At 33.4% G+C, this 17,060-nt stretch overlaps 3 protein-coding genes across 7 annotated transcripts; 2 read left to right on the top strand and 1 right to left on the bottom strand.

Moving 5' to 3' along the window:
- The first annotated feature begins 1,871 nt into the window (after window positions 1-1,871).
- On the top strand, window positions 1,872-6,763 carry LOC125203739 (protein PHLOEM PROTEIN 2-LIKE A9-like). 3 transcript variants are annotated; one of them, XM_048102164.1, is made up of 4 exons: window positions 1,872-2,010; window positions 2,099-2,184; window positions 2,281-2,588; window positions 6,572-6,763. In XM_048102164.1, the coding sequence occupies exons 1-4, from the start codon at window positions 1,954-1,956 to the stop codon at window positions 6,634-6,636; spliced, it is 516 nt and encodes a 171-aa protein (XP_047958121.1). In that variant the 5' UTR covers window positions 1,872-1,953; the 3' UTR covers window positions 6,637-6,763. The 3 variants fall into 3 exon arrangements, with proteins under 3 accessions (XP_047958121.1, XP_047958123.1, XP_047958120.1); XM_048102166.1 differs by lacking the exon at window positions 6,572-6,763 and having other exon boundaries at window positions 2,281-2,795; XM_048102163.1 differs by lacking the exons at window positions 1,872-2,010; window positions 2,099-2,184; window positions 2,281-2,588 and adding exons at window positions 5,818-5,998; window positions 6,088-6,173 and having other exon boundaries at window positions 6,264-6,763.
- Window positions 6,764-7,806: 1,043 nt separating this feature from the next.
- LOC125205415 (phosphatase IMPL1, chloroplastic) lies at window positions 7,807-12,955 on the bottom strand. Of its 3 annotated transcripts, XR_007173753.1 has the most exons (12): window positions 12,591-12,955; window positions 12,043-12,110; window positions 11,506-11,639; window positions 11,168-11,256; window positions 11,002-11,059; window positions 10,866-10,918; window positions 10,636-10,734; window positions 10,392-10,505; window positions 10,181-10,282; window positions 9,882-10,017; window positions 8,650-8,919; window positions 7,807-8,030 (listed from the first exon to the last, which is right to left on the bottom strand). XR_007173753.1 is itself a non-coding variant. In XM_048104328.1 (11 exons), the coding sequence occupies exons 1-10, from the start codon at window positions 12,903-12,905 to the stop codon at window positions 9,919-9,921; spliced, it is 1,131 nt and encodes a 376-aa protein (XP_047960285.1). In that variant the 5' UTR covers window positions 12,906-12,955; the 3' UTR covers window positions 8,547-8,919; window positions 9,882-9,918. The 3 variants fall into 3 exon arrangements, 2 of the variants coding, with proteins under 2 accessions (XP_047960285.1, XP_047960286.1); XM_048104328.1 differs by lacking the exon at window positions 7,807-8,030 and having other exon boundaries at window positions 8,547-8,919; XM_048104329.1 differs by lacking the exons at window positions 7,807-8,030; window positions 8,650-8,919 and having other exon boundaries at window positions 9,790-10,017; window positions 10,181-10,217.
- Window positions 8,076-9,631, top strand: LOC125205417 (protein PHLOEM PROTEIN 2-LIKE A1-like). The gene is made up of 3 exons (XM_048104330.1): window positions 8,076-8,503; window positions 8,704-8,822; window positions 9,062-9,631. Exons 1-3 carry the CDS (start codon window positions 8,273-8,275, stop codon window positions 9,429-9,431), a joined length of 720 nt encoding a protein of 239 aa, XP_047960287.1. The 5' UTR covers window positions 8,076-8,272; the 3' UTR covers window positions 9,432-9,631.
- Window positions 12,956-17,060: the final 4,105 nt, after the last annotated feature.

Below are 17,060 nucleotides of genomic sequence, written 5' to 3'. Positions count from 1 at the left end.
CTTGTGACTTGATGCAATGGATGAGGCCACTTTGATGCAAATATTATAATCAACATCTATAGGCTGTGTGTGTGTGAAGGAGATGAATGTGTGGAGGTCTGTTGGTGTGGGGTTGAGACGAGGAGATCCTCTGTTCGAAATTCTTATTCGGTCTCCTCTTCCAACAACAGGATTCCCGCTGTGTATTTAAAAATATCCGTACATTTTGCTCGTAATTTCTGGAAGGCCGACAGTTGGAGTAGGAGATTGAATATTATTTTGGAACAAAGGATCTCGTCTGTCTCCGGAGGCAGGGAATCCATTCTGGACGCGGGGGCCTGACTCGAATCCATCTGTATGGTTGTTGAGCACTACTGCATTTTTATATGTTGCGAGAGTACGTGTGTGATGCTCCTGAATATATTAGACATATCATTGCCCAGAAAAAAACCGTGACATAATTGGGGAATGAATGCAGTGGGATTCATTTAACTGTAAAGTAGATTCATGATAACAATTTGGAGTATAATTTTATTCATAATTTATTCGGATTTTAAATGTCCGGGCTAACAATTTGATTTAAACGTGATGATTCAGTTTGTTAGTTTTTTATGTGGACCCAAGCTTTATAGTAGCACTATTCAATTTTTATCATTTGCAGTGAAAATTTGGACGATTTGGATGCATTTTTGCAGATTTCATTACTCTTTTTTACCTTTCTTATACAACACCCTATTTACACCTCTTTTCAGAAAATGCAAAAATCACAATTACTGGATAATTGAGATAAACATACGAGATTTGATACTACCTCCACTATTTTTTAAAATAGAAATTTTTAAAACGACACGAATTTTAATGTAAAATTAGTAAAATAAAAGAGATAGAAAAAAAGTGTATTACTTGAAAATAGGTCCCACCTCACAAAGATAAACTAAAATGAAGAGTTTTTATTATTTGAAAATAAATTAAAATGGAAAGAATTTCTATTTTTATGAAACTATTAAAATAAATGTCGAGTATCTCTCTATGTTATTCTATATATATGCATTTCTCCACATATACCGAGCCATTGGTCATGGCGAATCCAAGATTCTTCTCTTCTATGCCGGATCCGCCCGTGGTCATAGACTAAACTCAAATTTCGCTACTAAGCTGGACCAAATTGACTCGAACCTCAATTCAATTTATAAGTTGGAAGAAAAATGCCTAATTATCTACGGTCTATATTTTGTCCTCCTACTCAATAGAATACTACCTCTGTCCCACATTTAGTGTGGACACGAGTTTTAAGAAATGTAAAGAAAAGTGGATTGAATAAGTTAGTAGATTATGAGTCTCACTTATATATATTAGTTTTACAATAAAAATGTGAGTATAATTGGTTGATGGAATGTGGGGTTTAGGGTTTAGGGTTGTACCATTTATGGTAAAAAGTGAAATGTGTCTCTTATTGTGGGACAGACCGAAATGACAAAATGTGACACTAACTGAGGGACAGAGGTAGTATTTCATTAGGAAATGAAATATCTTGACCGATTCCAGCCGTTTCTATAAAATAAAATGCCACTTTTTGGCATCTCCATCCACATCAAATCATCTCCATGTTTACGTACGTAATGACAATTGACATACATGTATTTAGCTGGAAATGTAAAGTAAAGTAGTCCAACTTTGGATGCTACTATAAGATTAGTAATTATCAATTCACACGCACAATTTATTCGATACAATCACAACACATAAGCAATTATTCTTTTTTCATTGCCTTTCGCCGTTATTTCCCCAACCAAATTTCAGAATAATTAAATAAAAGATATTCCTTGTCTTTTAAGAGTCCCCTATACGTATAAATATGAGGGACTCCAACCAAATCCATACCAAACAATCAAATTCACAACTCTCCAACTCATAAACAACAACATCCTTTTCTTCATCTCTTTCTTCTGATAATTAATTTGTTTCAAGTTAGAAATGGCCTCCAACACCACCCCTCACCATTCTGGAAATTCTTCACTAAAATTCACCAAGGTACAAACACATTAATTCTATACATTCTTTATTATTTCAATTTTCAGTGTGTGCATATATATATCTAAATAAATCTTGATGTGTGTAGGGTGCTCAAGGAATGAAGATTTATCCTAGAAACTTCAACATTGTATGGGGAAACGACACTCGCTATTGGAACGTACCAAAAAACACGTGAGTTTTTTTTTTTTTTTTTTTTCATACTATCATATAAAATAGAAACTATTTAAAAAAAATTAATGTTTTTTTTTTTTGGTGGTGGTGGTGTAGTGATTTGGCGGCGGAGCTTTGTCAAGTGAGCTGGCTGGAGGTGACTGGTGGCGTGGTGGGAACAAAGGCGGGAAAGAGCTATGAAGTAGGGTTTAGCGTGTCGTTGAATCCGGACGCATTTGGGTGGGGAAAATATCCGATTTATATCATGATCAAGAGAGGGAATGAGGAGAAGGCTACGTGGACTAAGATTATGATCAACCCTAATCAGAAAGGGCAGTTTGAGATTAAAGGGAGATTGACGAGAGGATCCGATCATCAAATTGAAGGCTCGGACGATGGGAAGCTCAGCTTCGGGTTGTACGAGGTTTGGAGTGGGAAGTGGAAGGGAGGTCTCAAGATTCACCATGCATATGTGAAGGAGTGTTGATTTGATAATTTTTATGAGGGTTGATATCTTTTGTATTGGTTTGGCAATTGCTTCATTTCATTTGAGGATGTTTTGTATCTTCATATAGAGATTGATGGATGTGTGTAATTTCTAATATCTATTTAAAGATTGAACATTTTATTGTAATATTTTGTGAATTATTTTTTTTTTGTATCGGAATATAATTATCGATGTCATATTCATATTTAGTTTATAACTTTTTTCAGTCACAAATTCGTCATTTCAGTGGTATACACATATTTATGAATTTGTACACATGTATTTTATTGAAATTTAGCAAGATTCAAAATAAAAGAAATATTCTTTGAAGGGTGAAAATGACTAAAGGTGATGTTTCTATCCTAAGTGGTACGGAATGGTTTTCTTGAAATGACGAAAGGAATATAACTCTTTTTTGAAGATAACAAAGCATAACAAAACTTTTTTTGCAAGGACAACAAATTAATTATGTGTATATATATTTCAAATGAGAATAAATTGTCATATTTTGATCCATGTAAAGGGAAAGCATGCAGAATCCGATTCCAATAAATAAATTAATAAAAAGGGAGAGACGGTTCTACAGTTTTTGTAGGAGTATTTTGTTTCAGAACAATAACAAAAAAGAAAGAAAATTGGGTTAAACTAATTAAATGTCTCAGATCGAATATAGTGATAAATGTACATGCATAATCAAACTTTTTCAACATTTTACATTGAAATCAAGGGTTGTATTATATACAGTACCAAACTAGTATTAAATGCTAAACACCAAACTAGTATTAAATGCTAAACACCAAACACATCATTATAAAATAAAGCGAAGTTCATTACAACTTTATTTGCAGTTTATTATAGGGAATTCTGAGATTTAAAAACAATGACATCATCATGCTAATTAAGAAATTTAAAGTTCATTATAACTTTGTTATAGTTCATTATAATGAACTTCAGATTTTCATATAATGATGTTGTTCGACGTTTAGGATTTAAGAGTGGTTTGGTATTGATCACACTCCTTGAAATCAATTATTAAATATGAATTAAATTAAAATAAATTACATGCTAATCATTTCATAACAATTTAAGAAAATATTAAAATTTTAAATTAAATATCAACAATTTATAAAAAAAATTATTTTAATTAATTATTATATAATTAATTCAAATCAAGCTCATATCATGTGAAAATTTGTTATAAATTTTCCATGTAACTTTTTTTATATAAATGTTATGTATACATTCATCTTTTATTCTATCTTTTAAATGTGAGACGTAAATAAATACTTCTACTAAAATGTAGTAGTGAAATCTAGTGTGAGTGAGGCACACTTAAATATTATTATGTGAATTTAAACATTATCAAACACAAATAATTTATCTATATTATGAGTTCTAGACAGAAATATAATGCAAATTAGAATCTTACCGGCTTATAACTTCCCAAATGACCTCATTGAGAATCTCTCCAAAATTCTAACTACTGTACATGCCTATTATAGAATCTCTCTAGTTGTAGAATCTTTGAGTTTGAATTTTGCTGTACTACATAATTGTGGTAGCCACTTATTCTCTCTCTTTTATGAGAGTCTCCAATTTAGATCGTTAGTTTTAACGGCACACAAGAGTTGACTTATAAAACATTACAGCAAATTTTTTGACATAAATCTTAAATTCAATTATCATTATTAGGGGCGTTCACTCTTTCATATTTCATTTCTATTAATTTGAGCAAGTTATAAGATGTGAGCCATATTTGGCCACATATATCATATATTCCCTCTTGTTTAGTACTCCGTATGCTAGAATTGACCCAAGAATTGATCCAAATATTATACTATAAAATAAAGACTTTGACTTAATAGAATTATAAATTGATAAATTTATTCCTCCAAGTAGAAATGTGGAAAGGTGAAAAAGTGAAAATGTGAGGCAAATGTGTAAAATTAAGTCCATTTCTTGGTGCACTTTTCAATGCACATACAAATCTTACCGATTTTGCAAGATTCAATTCTTCCTCAATTAGCATGAATAGTGCGGACCCCACCTCAATAGTAAGGCCCCCAACAATTAATTAGTGGAAAATGAACACAAGAATTGATCCAATTCTTTCAAAGTGAACACCCCCTTTGATATATTCTTTATCAAGAAATTAGCACTTTAGGATTGAAAGTATAAATTATCCTTTGGTTAAAAAGAAACTGATGATAGTCCTTGAATAAATTCTAGTCTGTACATATTTCTCTACTAATATTAAATATTTGATAAAAACGAACGTGTACATTGTATCCAAGCTAGTATATATTCCTATTTTTGAAAATATAGCATATGCTTTCGGATACGATTACTTACCCTCGTTGAATGTTGGAATTTAGTGTAGGAATTAATTTAGTAATTCTATTCATGAATGTGTTCCAATTCTCTTTGTTTATTGGTTATTTAGTTAAACTCCAACAACTATTACTCTCCCCCTCCATTTTTCAACGAAGATTACCTCATTCAGTGATATTTTATACATTACGTGAGAATATCGAAATAAAATAAAAATAATGATATTTCTATTTTTTTTAAAATGATAATATTATTCTAACAAACTAAAACTGAAAGAGCATCATTTTTGTTAGGGACAAATGAAGTAAGTTCATTCCATTTGGAGACAAGTAAATTAGTATTACTACCCAAATTAAGCTAGTTTTTATAATAAATAAATCATCCTATGATTCATAATTAATTCATTACTCAAGTAAAAATATGCTCTATGCTTTTCAAAGATAAATACTACTACTACTTTTTTTCTTTTTAAAAAGTATTGCTCCATTCCTCCCCTCAAAATATAGAAAGTAGTGCACTCCATTCTTTACGACTCTATATAAAACCAATTTCTTTTGTTGAAAATTATTACCGAATAACTATATCCTCACGCATGTCAATCTCTCAATATTCCAAAATAGTTTTTTTTCATCTTTTTATTACTTTATTTCCCCTTTAGCCCATTAAAAGCCAAGACAAAGATTCTACTATATTCTAGAAACAGTAAACAATTGTCATAAAAAAAGCGAATATAATTATAAATTATAAAATAAATCCGCCGACGTTAATTCCCCAAAAAAATTAACTACAAAATGAGGTAATATATAATTTTCGAAGCTTCGTCTTCTTACATCGTTTGCTATATAATGAGTATACATCTTGCAACATCATACTAAAACTCATTTCTGTCTTAAACTTTGAATTTCATCTGATTTTGAACTATCTCCACTTTTTCTTCAACAATTTGTTTGGATTTTGAAAATGGCTTCCAACTCAAGCCCACACCATTCAGGAAACTCTTCACTTAAATTCCCCAAGGTAAGCAAAATAACACATTCTTCTCTCTTTATCTCTCTTCATGTAAACATACTTAAATTTATTTTATGTGTGTGTTTTCTATAAATAAGGATGTGAAGACGATGATAATTCCACCTAAGGCTCTCAACATTGTTTGGGGCAACGACAATCGATATTGGACCGTGCCCGAAAAAGAGTGAGTAGCATTTAAATTTATTTCATTTAGTGAATTTCTCTGGTCATAAAATAAATAAATATATAAATATATAATGGTGTGGTTTTGCAGGGGATTGCCTGCGCCTGCAGAATTGCACCAAGTGAGCTGGCTAGAGGTGACAGGAGTCGTGGACGACACGAATCCCAACAAGAACTGTGAGGTAGGGTTTCGCGTCTCGTTGAATCCGGACGCGTTCGGGTGGGGGAAGTATCCGATCTACATGATGATCAAGAAGGGGAGCAAGATCTCATGGACCAAGATCAACATAAACCCTAATCAAAAGGGGGAGTTTGAGATAAAAGGGAGATGGATGAAAGCCGATCAACAAAGCCAAAACAACGTTAGTGAACGAAAGGTCTTCTTCGGGTTGTACGAAGTTTGGAGTGGAAAGTGGAAGGGAGGCCTCAAGATTCACTTTGCATATGTCAAAGAGTTGCCATGAACAAACACACACACACACACACACAAAGAAATAAAGTTTTTTTTGGAACAAATAATGTTTGTTTAACATGATCATGATCTGCAGTGTTCTTCTTGATGCAATAATCGATTTGGTTATTTTCTACTTACCTACTTCTTATGCATGTGATGCAATGGTGAGGAAACATTGCTCTTGTTTACTTGTTAGTATAATATATTGGGTGTTTTTGTATTAAAGTTGTTTGGCAACCAAAGTGCTACGGTGGGATTTGAAATTTTTGCTTGATTTAGTTATAACTTTGAAGGCATATTAGAGTTGACGGCATTGATCGCAATACAAAAAGAGGAAAAACAAATTAATCTAAAAATAGTTATACTATTTGTTGCAAAAAAATATTTATAATTTAATACTACTAGTATATGCTGTACTTATTTTGATTTGGGTGTTTGAGTGAAAAATGAGGAAAGCACTCTCTCATCTTGTCACGTACGGCCATACTTTACATGAAACCCACGCAAGGAATAAAAATGAATTGTCAAAATGATAAGTATTTCAAATTTTGGAAAAAAATTTGGGTTGATATTTAAGATCATTTAAGATTGCGTGGCTACATGTAAAGAGATTCTAAAGTGTCACAGCTAGTAGCTTGTGAATGTGAATCGATTGACTGCCAAAAGTTTGTCCCCCCTTTGTGATCGAGAATCCTTATCTTGATAAGTATCGACTACAAAATAATTTTTCATCTCATTTTTAAGGAATATTTCGTATGATAAAATGGTTCAAGATATCAATTGGAGTATTGGACAACCGCCAATAATAAAAAAAATATTTGGGGGATGTGTAAAAGGGTTTAGATTCAAAATATTGACATGCAAACACGTGTTATACGAAAGATTACGAGTTTGAATATCGCCAAAAGTTTATATATACGTACCGAGTCTATCAAACAAGACTTTGGTTACCAGAAAATCATCTACTACAACATTTCAAGCTTAAAATATCTCGAAAATATAATTTTCAGATGAAATCTCTCGTGAAAGGTGCAAAAGACATGTCAAGGTCACCCCTAAATAGACATGTGCGAGGACATGTCAGCATTGTCCATAAATAGTATTTTTCAAGTATATTTTATAGTAAAAATTAAAATGTTGGATATCCTTTTGCAATTATGCTAAATGACAATATGACTAAATTAAATATTTATCCTTCAGAGAATCTATAAATGAATAAATATATTATCCACATTCAGACAACACCAATGGCATCAAATTCCCAGAAGATGAAAAAAAAAATAACTGAAGCATGGTGTTGATCTGATGTTCATCCACACCACAACACCAGCAGCACATCATCAGAGGATAAGAATATAACGAGCGGCGCGGCGCCCGCAGACAGATCGCCAACCATTTAAATATCTAAAGGTCAAGAATCAGAATATGATGCTGACAAAACATATGAAATGCAGCAAAAGGCACAAAGTTGAGCTACAAATATGCCACTTTTTATAATGTGAACACAGAAAAGAAGTGTTCGATGTAATGTCAGATAGAGGGCATCGATCCTAGCTAGTTAGCATCATTTTTTTTCTATATAAACAGTAATTCTTAGCCAAACCAACAGTAAGCTAGTGTTTGTTCTTGTTCTGTTGTCTACCTTAATGGGTGCCGGGTTATCACAAGATCAGGAGTTGGAGCCAAATGGCGAAGAATCGAGCAAGAATGGGAAACAAAGCAAGAAGGGTGAAGCCAAACAAAATCAGAGTAGCAAACGAGTTTCGTTACCTCATAACAGTGGAGATATTCTGAAGCATGCTGATTCACCAGTTGATATATCCACAACAAACCTGGAAGTGCTTTATACGGGCGTTTTCTTGAACCAGAAGAGGAAGGCAAGTATGCGCCTTTTTCTTTAGTTTTATTAACAGTAAAGTATATGTTCAATTTAAATTTTATTTCAAATAAATTACACTATTATGTAATTTCAGTTTAAATCATATGAGAATAGAAAGAAAGAAGAAAAAGACATCGCTCATACCATGCTACTGCTAGCTTTTTTATTCTTTGTCTTACAGAAACTTTGGTTCTGCAGAAGTACTGGGTTGACAAGCAGTCGAACTGCAACTGCTTCATGATTTTTGCACAAAGTCTTTCGATAACTTGGGCGGAGGACCAAAGATTCTGGCATTGGCCCTTGTTGAAAGAATCAAGGTAAGACTACAAATCTACGATCAACTTTGAAGTATTTGAAAGGTAGAAGACCTTGATCAAATCCTGAAAATTGTTATCGAGGAATGGATGCTTACACCTGCACACAAAATTCTTTTATTTTAGAAATATAATTATAATACAAATCATCAGACATACGCATCTCATATCAAAAAGCAAAAGAAAAAGCTACTTATTAATATTAGAGGAAACTAAGTACTAATATTCATATAATTTTGCAGTGATGAGAATCTTGCAGTTGCTGAACTACTCGATGTTTGCTGGCTAGAGGTGCATGGGAGGTTTGAGGTAGCAAACCTTTCACCAGGACGACTGTACGAAATTGTATTCATTGTGATGCTGAAGGATCCTGCTTACGGATGGGAAGATCCTGTGAATCTGAGACTCACTTTACCCGACGGAACTAGGCAAGAGCGTAAAGAAAATTTGATGGAGAAGCCAAGAGGGAGATGGATAGACATCCCAGCGGGAGAATTCAAAAGCTCCACTGAGAAGACTGGAGAAATGGAGTTCTCTTTATACGAATACGAGGGAGGGAAATGGAAGAGAGGGCTATTAATTAAAGGAGTGAAGATCCACCCAAAAGCTTGAGTTCAGAAACATCGGGCTCTCACTGAACATATAATCTTTACTTCCATATAACAATGATGTATAAGTTTCTGCTTTAGTAGGACCAGTGAAAGAGTGGACTAATAATTGCATATTCTTCAGACTTACATAATCTGAAGGAGCAAATTCTAGTTGTCCTCATTCATGTGTGTTCAAGGAGCAAGATAGGTTGTTTATTTTCAGTTTGTTTGTCTTGTGTTTAAACAAATTTGGCATCTATTACAGCGTTGAACTTAAACCGCTGTATTAAATCTACTACATGAGACCATTTTACAGGCTGAAAATTCCGACAACTAGTTCCAAGATATACCCAAAAGCCAAAACTATAGCTATGACAAAAGAAAAAAATAAGTAGCAGACGAATTTCATGCAAGGTTAGCACATGTAGGTCACACATTAGGAGATCTCCAAAAGAAAGAAACAGAAACTGACCTGATCCCCACAGTAAAAGCCATCAAAGTAGGCCATATCAAAGTTCTGTGTGATAATTGTCAGGCTTGTACCATAACGAAAAATCAATTCCTTTGCCCTTAAGTTTCTGTGTTGCTGGTCCAATGCGCTCAAGAAGCTGCAACAAATCATGTAAAAGGAATTCATCATACAAAACTATCTTCTCAATATGTTTCGGTTATATGCTAATTGTTACTATTACCCAAGCCTAGGTTGATCATAGGATCACAAATTGAAGAAAAAGCAAAATTTGGATATCAGTGTGTAACAGGGTCACCAACCTTAGAATGAAGCACTCCATTGGATACCAAGACAGATCTGTCAAACACGGAAAACTTTTCACCATCCATACAGGAAACTGTTCCCCCAGCCTCCTCAACTATCTACTTCAATTCAGTAAAGAGGAGTAATTTATTACCATACCTATTACACCGATGCAATAGAGCACACTGAGAAATTACCAAGAGATATCAATGAGGGAGAAGAAATTACCAAAACACCAGCGGCCATGTCCCATGGTTTAAGACGATACTCCCAGTAGGCTTCTACAATTCCCAGGGCTACATGAGACATGTCAACTGCTGCTGCACCAAGCCTCCTCACACCCTACATATTGGGATTTGGGAGTCAAAAAGAGATTGTTGGCATAAGTTCAATTCTACACATTATTATAAATATAAAAGAACAAAATTGAGATGTAACTTGTCATGTAGTTGTAGATAGACAAAGTGTTTACCCGACTAACGTCAGTGAATTCCTTGAATAGCTCCATATTGGTTGCCCATGGATCATCATGTTCATATCCGAACCCAGTAACCAAAAGTGATCTCTCAACCTTGTATTAATTAGGGTAACTGGTATAAGAGAATATGCAAAGATGCAATTGCAACGGGATATGATTCAGTTTGGCTGAGAAAAAAATTACTCAGATCAAGCCAGGCATGCCGTTAATAAATGGTAACTCACCGTATCAGTTTGGCTCACATGAATTTTTTCTCCATTGCAGAATGCACCTTTACCTGGAATTTCATAAATACTGAGTTAACCTAAAAATGTACAAATATACTTCAAATTTCATAGAGTAAGAATAAGGATCTTCTACCAGCAGCTGCAGTAAAAGTCCGAGTATTCCAACATTTAGGTCCACCAACAAACTCTACCTGCAGAAAAAGATAACATTGTCAAACTCTGATCATTTCAGGATCCTGTTATACTTGTAAAACTCAAAGTTATCTGTAAATTCAATCATAAAGCATGTACAAAGATACCACAGAGGCAGCAGCTGGCTTTCCTTTGTAAAGTACACCAATAGAAACTGCAAAGCTGGGGTAGCAATGTGCAAAATTTGTGGTGCCATCTGCATTAAAGTTGGAATAAGATCAGAAAGGCAGAAACATAAACCATGGTTCGACTCAAGATTTTACTTTTCAAGTCAAGTTGGATACTGTCAGCCCTAATAAATAAATACTAATGTATTCACCAACTATAATTAAGTATGGTATCATGATGATAATAGCATCTGAAATTCACAATTTCAAGCATGAGAAGGGTGGCCATGCTATAGAGCAGTAGTTACGCCCATGGCATGGGGCATGATGAGGAATACCTAGGGGATCGATACACCAAAGATAATCAGAAGACGAGTCGCCAATGATCCCTCCTTCCTCCCCAAGAATGAGGTGGTCTTGGAAATTCTTCTTTACCACATCCAGAATAGCAGCCTCACTCATTTTGTCTGTGCTGCAGAATATTAGTTCAGTGGGCAAGTTAAAATTATAGCCTAGAAAGAACATTCTAAGATAATGCAAGAATTTTTATCGAACGGATGATTTGAAGCTGATCTTATCTAAACAGATGTGATTCTGTAGATGGAAGGCACATGGTCAGTAGTCAATATTGCAATGAATCCAACCCAAATACTACAATGAACCTTCAGTTACATAATTTCTCTGCAGAGCTACTCTATCCTAACAATGCAACTATAAAAGAGATGTTGGTGACACAACAATCAGCAGCTGGTCTTTCACAGTTATACGCACAATTGCAAATATTCACTCACAAGCTAAAATCATGAAACAGCCTCCTAAACAGGTTCATGCATCCATCAAAGGTATAATAAATTCAGAATGACAACAAGTCTTACTCAGTCACCAGATCAGTCAATCCCTTGTATGTTATATTTCGAGGTTTATTCACTGCATCCATTATCACCTGAAAAAGATTGAAGAAATTTAGAGTATCCACTTATAACATATACTACTAAATAATATCATATTATAACTAAAACACACATGCACATATTACGAAGTTGACGGAAAAGGGAATAATTAAAGAGTATAGAAATAAGCAGCATTCTCGTTGATCTAATTTGATCACCAAAACAACACTTGCATTCCAAATATTAGTCTAGTTATCCCCCAAATCACAAATTATTTTCCAGCAAACATAGTCTAAACAACAATCTCAGAATTATAACTAAACACACACACACACAACATACACATACACGCAATAAACTTGATGGAAAATGGAAAGGGAAAAAACTAGATAATTAAAGCCGGCAATAATCAACGCTCTCAATTAGCATACTAGTTAATCCAATTTTGTCATCAAAACAACACTTCATTACCAATTATTCTCCACCACACACTTGTTACAAATATAAAGAAGAAAAACTTAAATGAATGAAACCTGAGCTCCAGTTTTGGCGGCAATTTCGATCACTTCGAGAAGCCGATCAGAAGAAACCGGACCCGTCGATTCCGCGGCGACTTTGAAATACTGTTTCTCCTCATAAACATCGGATACAACAGCTCTCGTGCTCAGTCTCCTTCTACAGCTGAAAGCAGGGGGCAGTGCTCGAATATGCTTCAGAGGCCGCGGATTTGCGCTCGAGCTCCATGGAGAAGAGAATCCCGGGAGCTTAGCAGGAAGAATTGAAATGGATTTACGAGATAATCGGGTGAGATTGAGCGTGGATGACGAAGCAATTATGCACCGTTCCATACTTGAGAGTAAGGATTTGATTCTGTTTTTTCCCTTCTGTTTATGTTATAGAGAATTATCTGTTTGCATAAGGAAAAGTAGAGAAAATTTGTTGAACGCGACTTTAGTTCGAATTGGATGATACTGTAGGGAATGCGACATTTTTTATTTTTTTATTTTTGACAGAATTTTGAACGCAGGAATTATTTAATGTTTATGGAAGAAAATCACGAGCATTCAACGCTCTATGATTTTTAGTATTGCCTACCAAACCCTTAAAATATTGACAAAATAACTTTTTTCTTATTACTTATTTTTATTTTATTAATCACAATATTCTAATTATGTCTACCAACCACAAACTTATAAGTTGGTATTGTAAATTGAGCTGTTCACCTTCTTCTTCTCTTTTCTATGCTAGAGTTATAATTTGCACTCGTAATAGATAACTTGAAATTCGACTCATTGGATAAACCAGAATGATCTTGCCGATTATGTTTGATTACTTAATTAATCTTTATCAAATATTCCTACGGTCTAATAACGTTTCCTGTTTATCAAATATTCCTACGGTCTAAATTATTATCAGTATTTTCTACGAGAATTGGGATGATAATTTGAAATTAATGACTATAATAAGTAGGAGTACATATTTATAAATTGATATGTTTGGGGACTTAATTGGGCTGAAATTTTGTCCTATGCTGGTCCAGTGGGCCTTCGGTCATATTATCTGTTAGATAAGATGATAATCATGAAAGCCCAATAAAATGTTAAATCTCAAATTGTACTCAGATTTCAAAATTGGACTGATTGATTCCCAATTCCCAAATCATGTAAATCGATTTAAAAATAAAAAAGTAGGCACTTAATTTTTATTAATATTTAAATATTTAACTTAACTAGCTTGCTTATAAGTTAGTATTACTAAAAAGTTGAATTGATTAACAAATTCCAATGAAAAATGATGGAGGCTGCTAGCATGATTTACGTTAGAGAAAATGAGTTAATCATGTCACTAATTTCAGCTGACAAGTCAAAATCTGTCTCTCCTTGGAAAAATCAAACATAAAGTTGATTAAAACATTAAACTATTCAAATCCATGTGCCATGTGGTGGTTATTGATTTGTTACCAAAGACTTATTTCTTGATTTTGTCCACTGACAATCTACTTTAACCACTTTCATTTCTGACTTAGTTTATCAAAAGCCGTGTCACTCATTTCCACTTAAATCTAGTCAATTAGCTGCCACTAATCTCACTAATTAGGGTTTGATTTTTTAATTGAAAATTTATAATTAATCCAATTGTAATGCCAATACTGTCTCTATGTCGGGGCACATGCGTGTTCATGTATGTTGGTATTTACAAAATATTATCTCCATAGCTATGATTATAAGTGACAATTTTATTAATTTTCACTTATAAAGTTTGATGTTAAAGAGTTGATCACACGTACATACACACAAAATTAAGACGGTTTGAATCATCAATTTATTTTTCAAAGAAACGTCTTACTAATTAAACTGCAATAGTGCGATGTCTGATCGACTGACCGACAAACATAATACAAATATATAGATAATTATTGACTCAATAAATATGATAGAAATAGATTGTGTAACGATGCAAGTTCAAATTTTGGGCATGTGCAATTTATGGTAGATGTTGTGTGCTAGCTAGCTGTTCTGCCGTTGTAGCTTAAATGCTGCAAATAATTAATTATTTTGTTTTTTATAGATAGTTATGAGACTGTTTATTATTTAATTATCATTATATGCATTTGAGGGAGTGGCAGAAACCAACTAAAAGACCGTAACAAGCATTTATTTGTAATTATTATACAAATGACCCACAATCAATATATAGTAGTAGTACTTCATTTCATTCGGTCTCAATCACGATGTCCACTTTCCAATTTTAGTTTGTCACACTCAAGATATATTCATTTTCTATATTTGAAAATAAATCACTCTCCTCTCGTTAAAATATTTAACTACATTTTTCTTTCTACTACTCCTCCTAAAATCTCATATTACTAAAAAATTTGAATATTTTGAGTGGAACATAGGGAGTATAATTTATTTGAAAACATATTAATGTAACATTAAGACATACTCCAACCCCAACCCACCCCAATTAATGGTGAGTCTAGATGGGGACATAGGATCGACCGATCCCACCGTGGCTCACAAGTGGCATCACCATCCCAACCCTTTGAGGCTAGCTTTCACTTTTGGTCTATCATCCATTGTTAGTGATGAATCTCCACCAATTTTTTATTTTTTATTTTTCTATAAACCTCTCGTTTCAAAATCCATTCTAATTTTAACTACCTTAATGCTTTTTTAATTTGGTGTTTAAATTGTGTGCATACATTCATCATAGTAATTCATATTGTTACAAAAGGTAAAAACTTGAAGAAGTAATAAGTTAAAGAAAGAAATACACGAGACATGAATATTATAGCATACCCTAATTTAAAAATCATTTCTTCTTTTTTTGGTTACAATTTGAAGATCAAATTTCTTAGTATATACCTATATGTAATTAATTTGACAATTCAAACAAATTGAGGAAATGATAAGATACATAAAAAGACAAGAACATGTATATACCCTAATTTGAAGGCAAACATAAATGAATGCAAGACAACCTATTTAAATTTTCACCATATAAAAACGTTGTAGTAATAACTACACCAGATCTCAACAAATCCAAATTCATGTACATAAATAAACAAGTATATTCCATTAATTTATAAATAAAATTAAATATCATCAAATATACACAACATAACACCCAATAACAAGAAAACGTCACGAATTTATAATATTTTCCTAATTTTTACATTACATTTGAATAAAATATCTGCATGTTTGAGAGCAACATATTACACAAGGGTCCAAATGTGAGACTGTTGGTAGATCAACTGCGAGGCACGGTAAAGTCGTGTTTGGAAAGCCGTATCTCCGGCGGAGTAATTGATGATTCTTGACTTGTTTTTCACAAAAACCAAATGCTCTCAGACAAACACGCCACAGTCAGTCCCTCTCTTTTGAATGAAAAACCTGGATTTATATGCCTTATGTACAGTCTAATCTAATCCTATCATATCATATGCATTTACATTTACAAAAATATCTCAAATATTGCTTTAAATTATCACAAAAACATAAAATTATCCTGTATTCACATTGAAATCAAATGCAATAAAATAAAATAAATTATGAACTCGATAAAATAGATGCATTCACCGTAGATCTTCGCCTTCTTTCCCGATTAAATATACTACAAAAATCAAAACCAGAACTCACCGTAGAGATGGCCAATCCATAGCTAGTGTTGCTGGTGAGTGATTGAAGCTGCTAGAATGACCTGATGCCCTTTTTAAAAAAAAAATTCCAAAAAAAATTGAGCTCTCGGATTAATTAATTAATCCGAGAGCTCGAACGGATTGAAAGGAAAGAAAAATTAATAGGTTTTGAAAAAAAATGGATCAGATCATGCTGGCAGCTTCAGCCTCTCAAAGCAACACACAAATTTGTAGAGAGAGAGAGGGAGAGAGGGGAGATTGTGTGTGTGAAGAGAGAGATAGGAACAGGAGCCATGCATATGAGTATATATATATGAGATTGAAGGGAAAAATTTGGTGAATAAAGTTGAAAAATGTGCAGTGTGTTGAGAGCTTTAATGGCTGTGTTTTTTGTGGCCTTTTCTTACAGCTATTGACATTGATTTGTTGCCTGTCCAAACTGCTTCTAATTTCTAATATGATATCTCATCCTCAACTACTCTCTCTCTTGTCTCAAAGCCTTTGCATAGGACCACTTTCCCATGTTCTCAAGTCTCAACTATTTTACTAAATGAGGTGATTGGTGCATGTATGTTAATTAGGTATGTAATTAGTGCTTTAATTAATTACTCTTAAAATATATTCCCTCCTACCGTAATATAATGCCCCGTTTTGACTTGGTGGTGTAGTGAAAAGAAGTTAGTTAAATGTGAATTTCATTTTTATATATTAATTTTATAGTAGGGTGTAAGTTTAATGATTTAATGGACTACGAGCATGGTCCATTTACCTAAAGTTAGAAAAAATGAGACTTTTAATTGCCAATCTTATCAAAATGACAAAAATGGAACATTAATTATATTGTGAATAAGTATAATCT

Source organism: Salvia hispanica, chromosome 2 (assembly GCF_023119035.1).
Source record: "Salvia hispanica cultivar TCC Black 2014 chromosome 2, UniMelb_Shisp_WGS_1.0, whole genome shotgun sequence".
Taxonomy (NCBI): domain Eukaryota; kingdom Viridiplantae; phylum Streptophyta; class Magnoliopsida; order Lamiales; family Lamiaceae; genus Salvia; species Salvia hispanica.
Note: the sequence above shows the minus strand (reverse complement) of the source record. Positions and strands in the feature narration are given on the sequence as shown.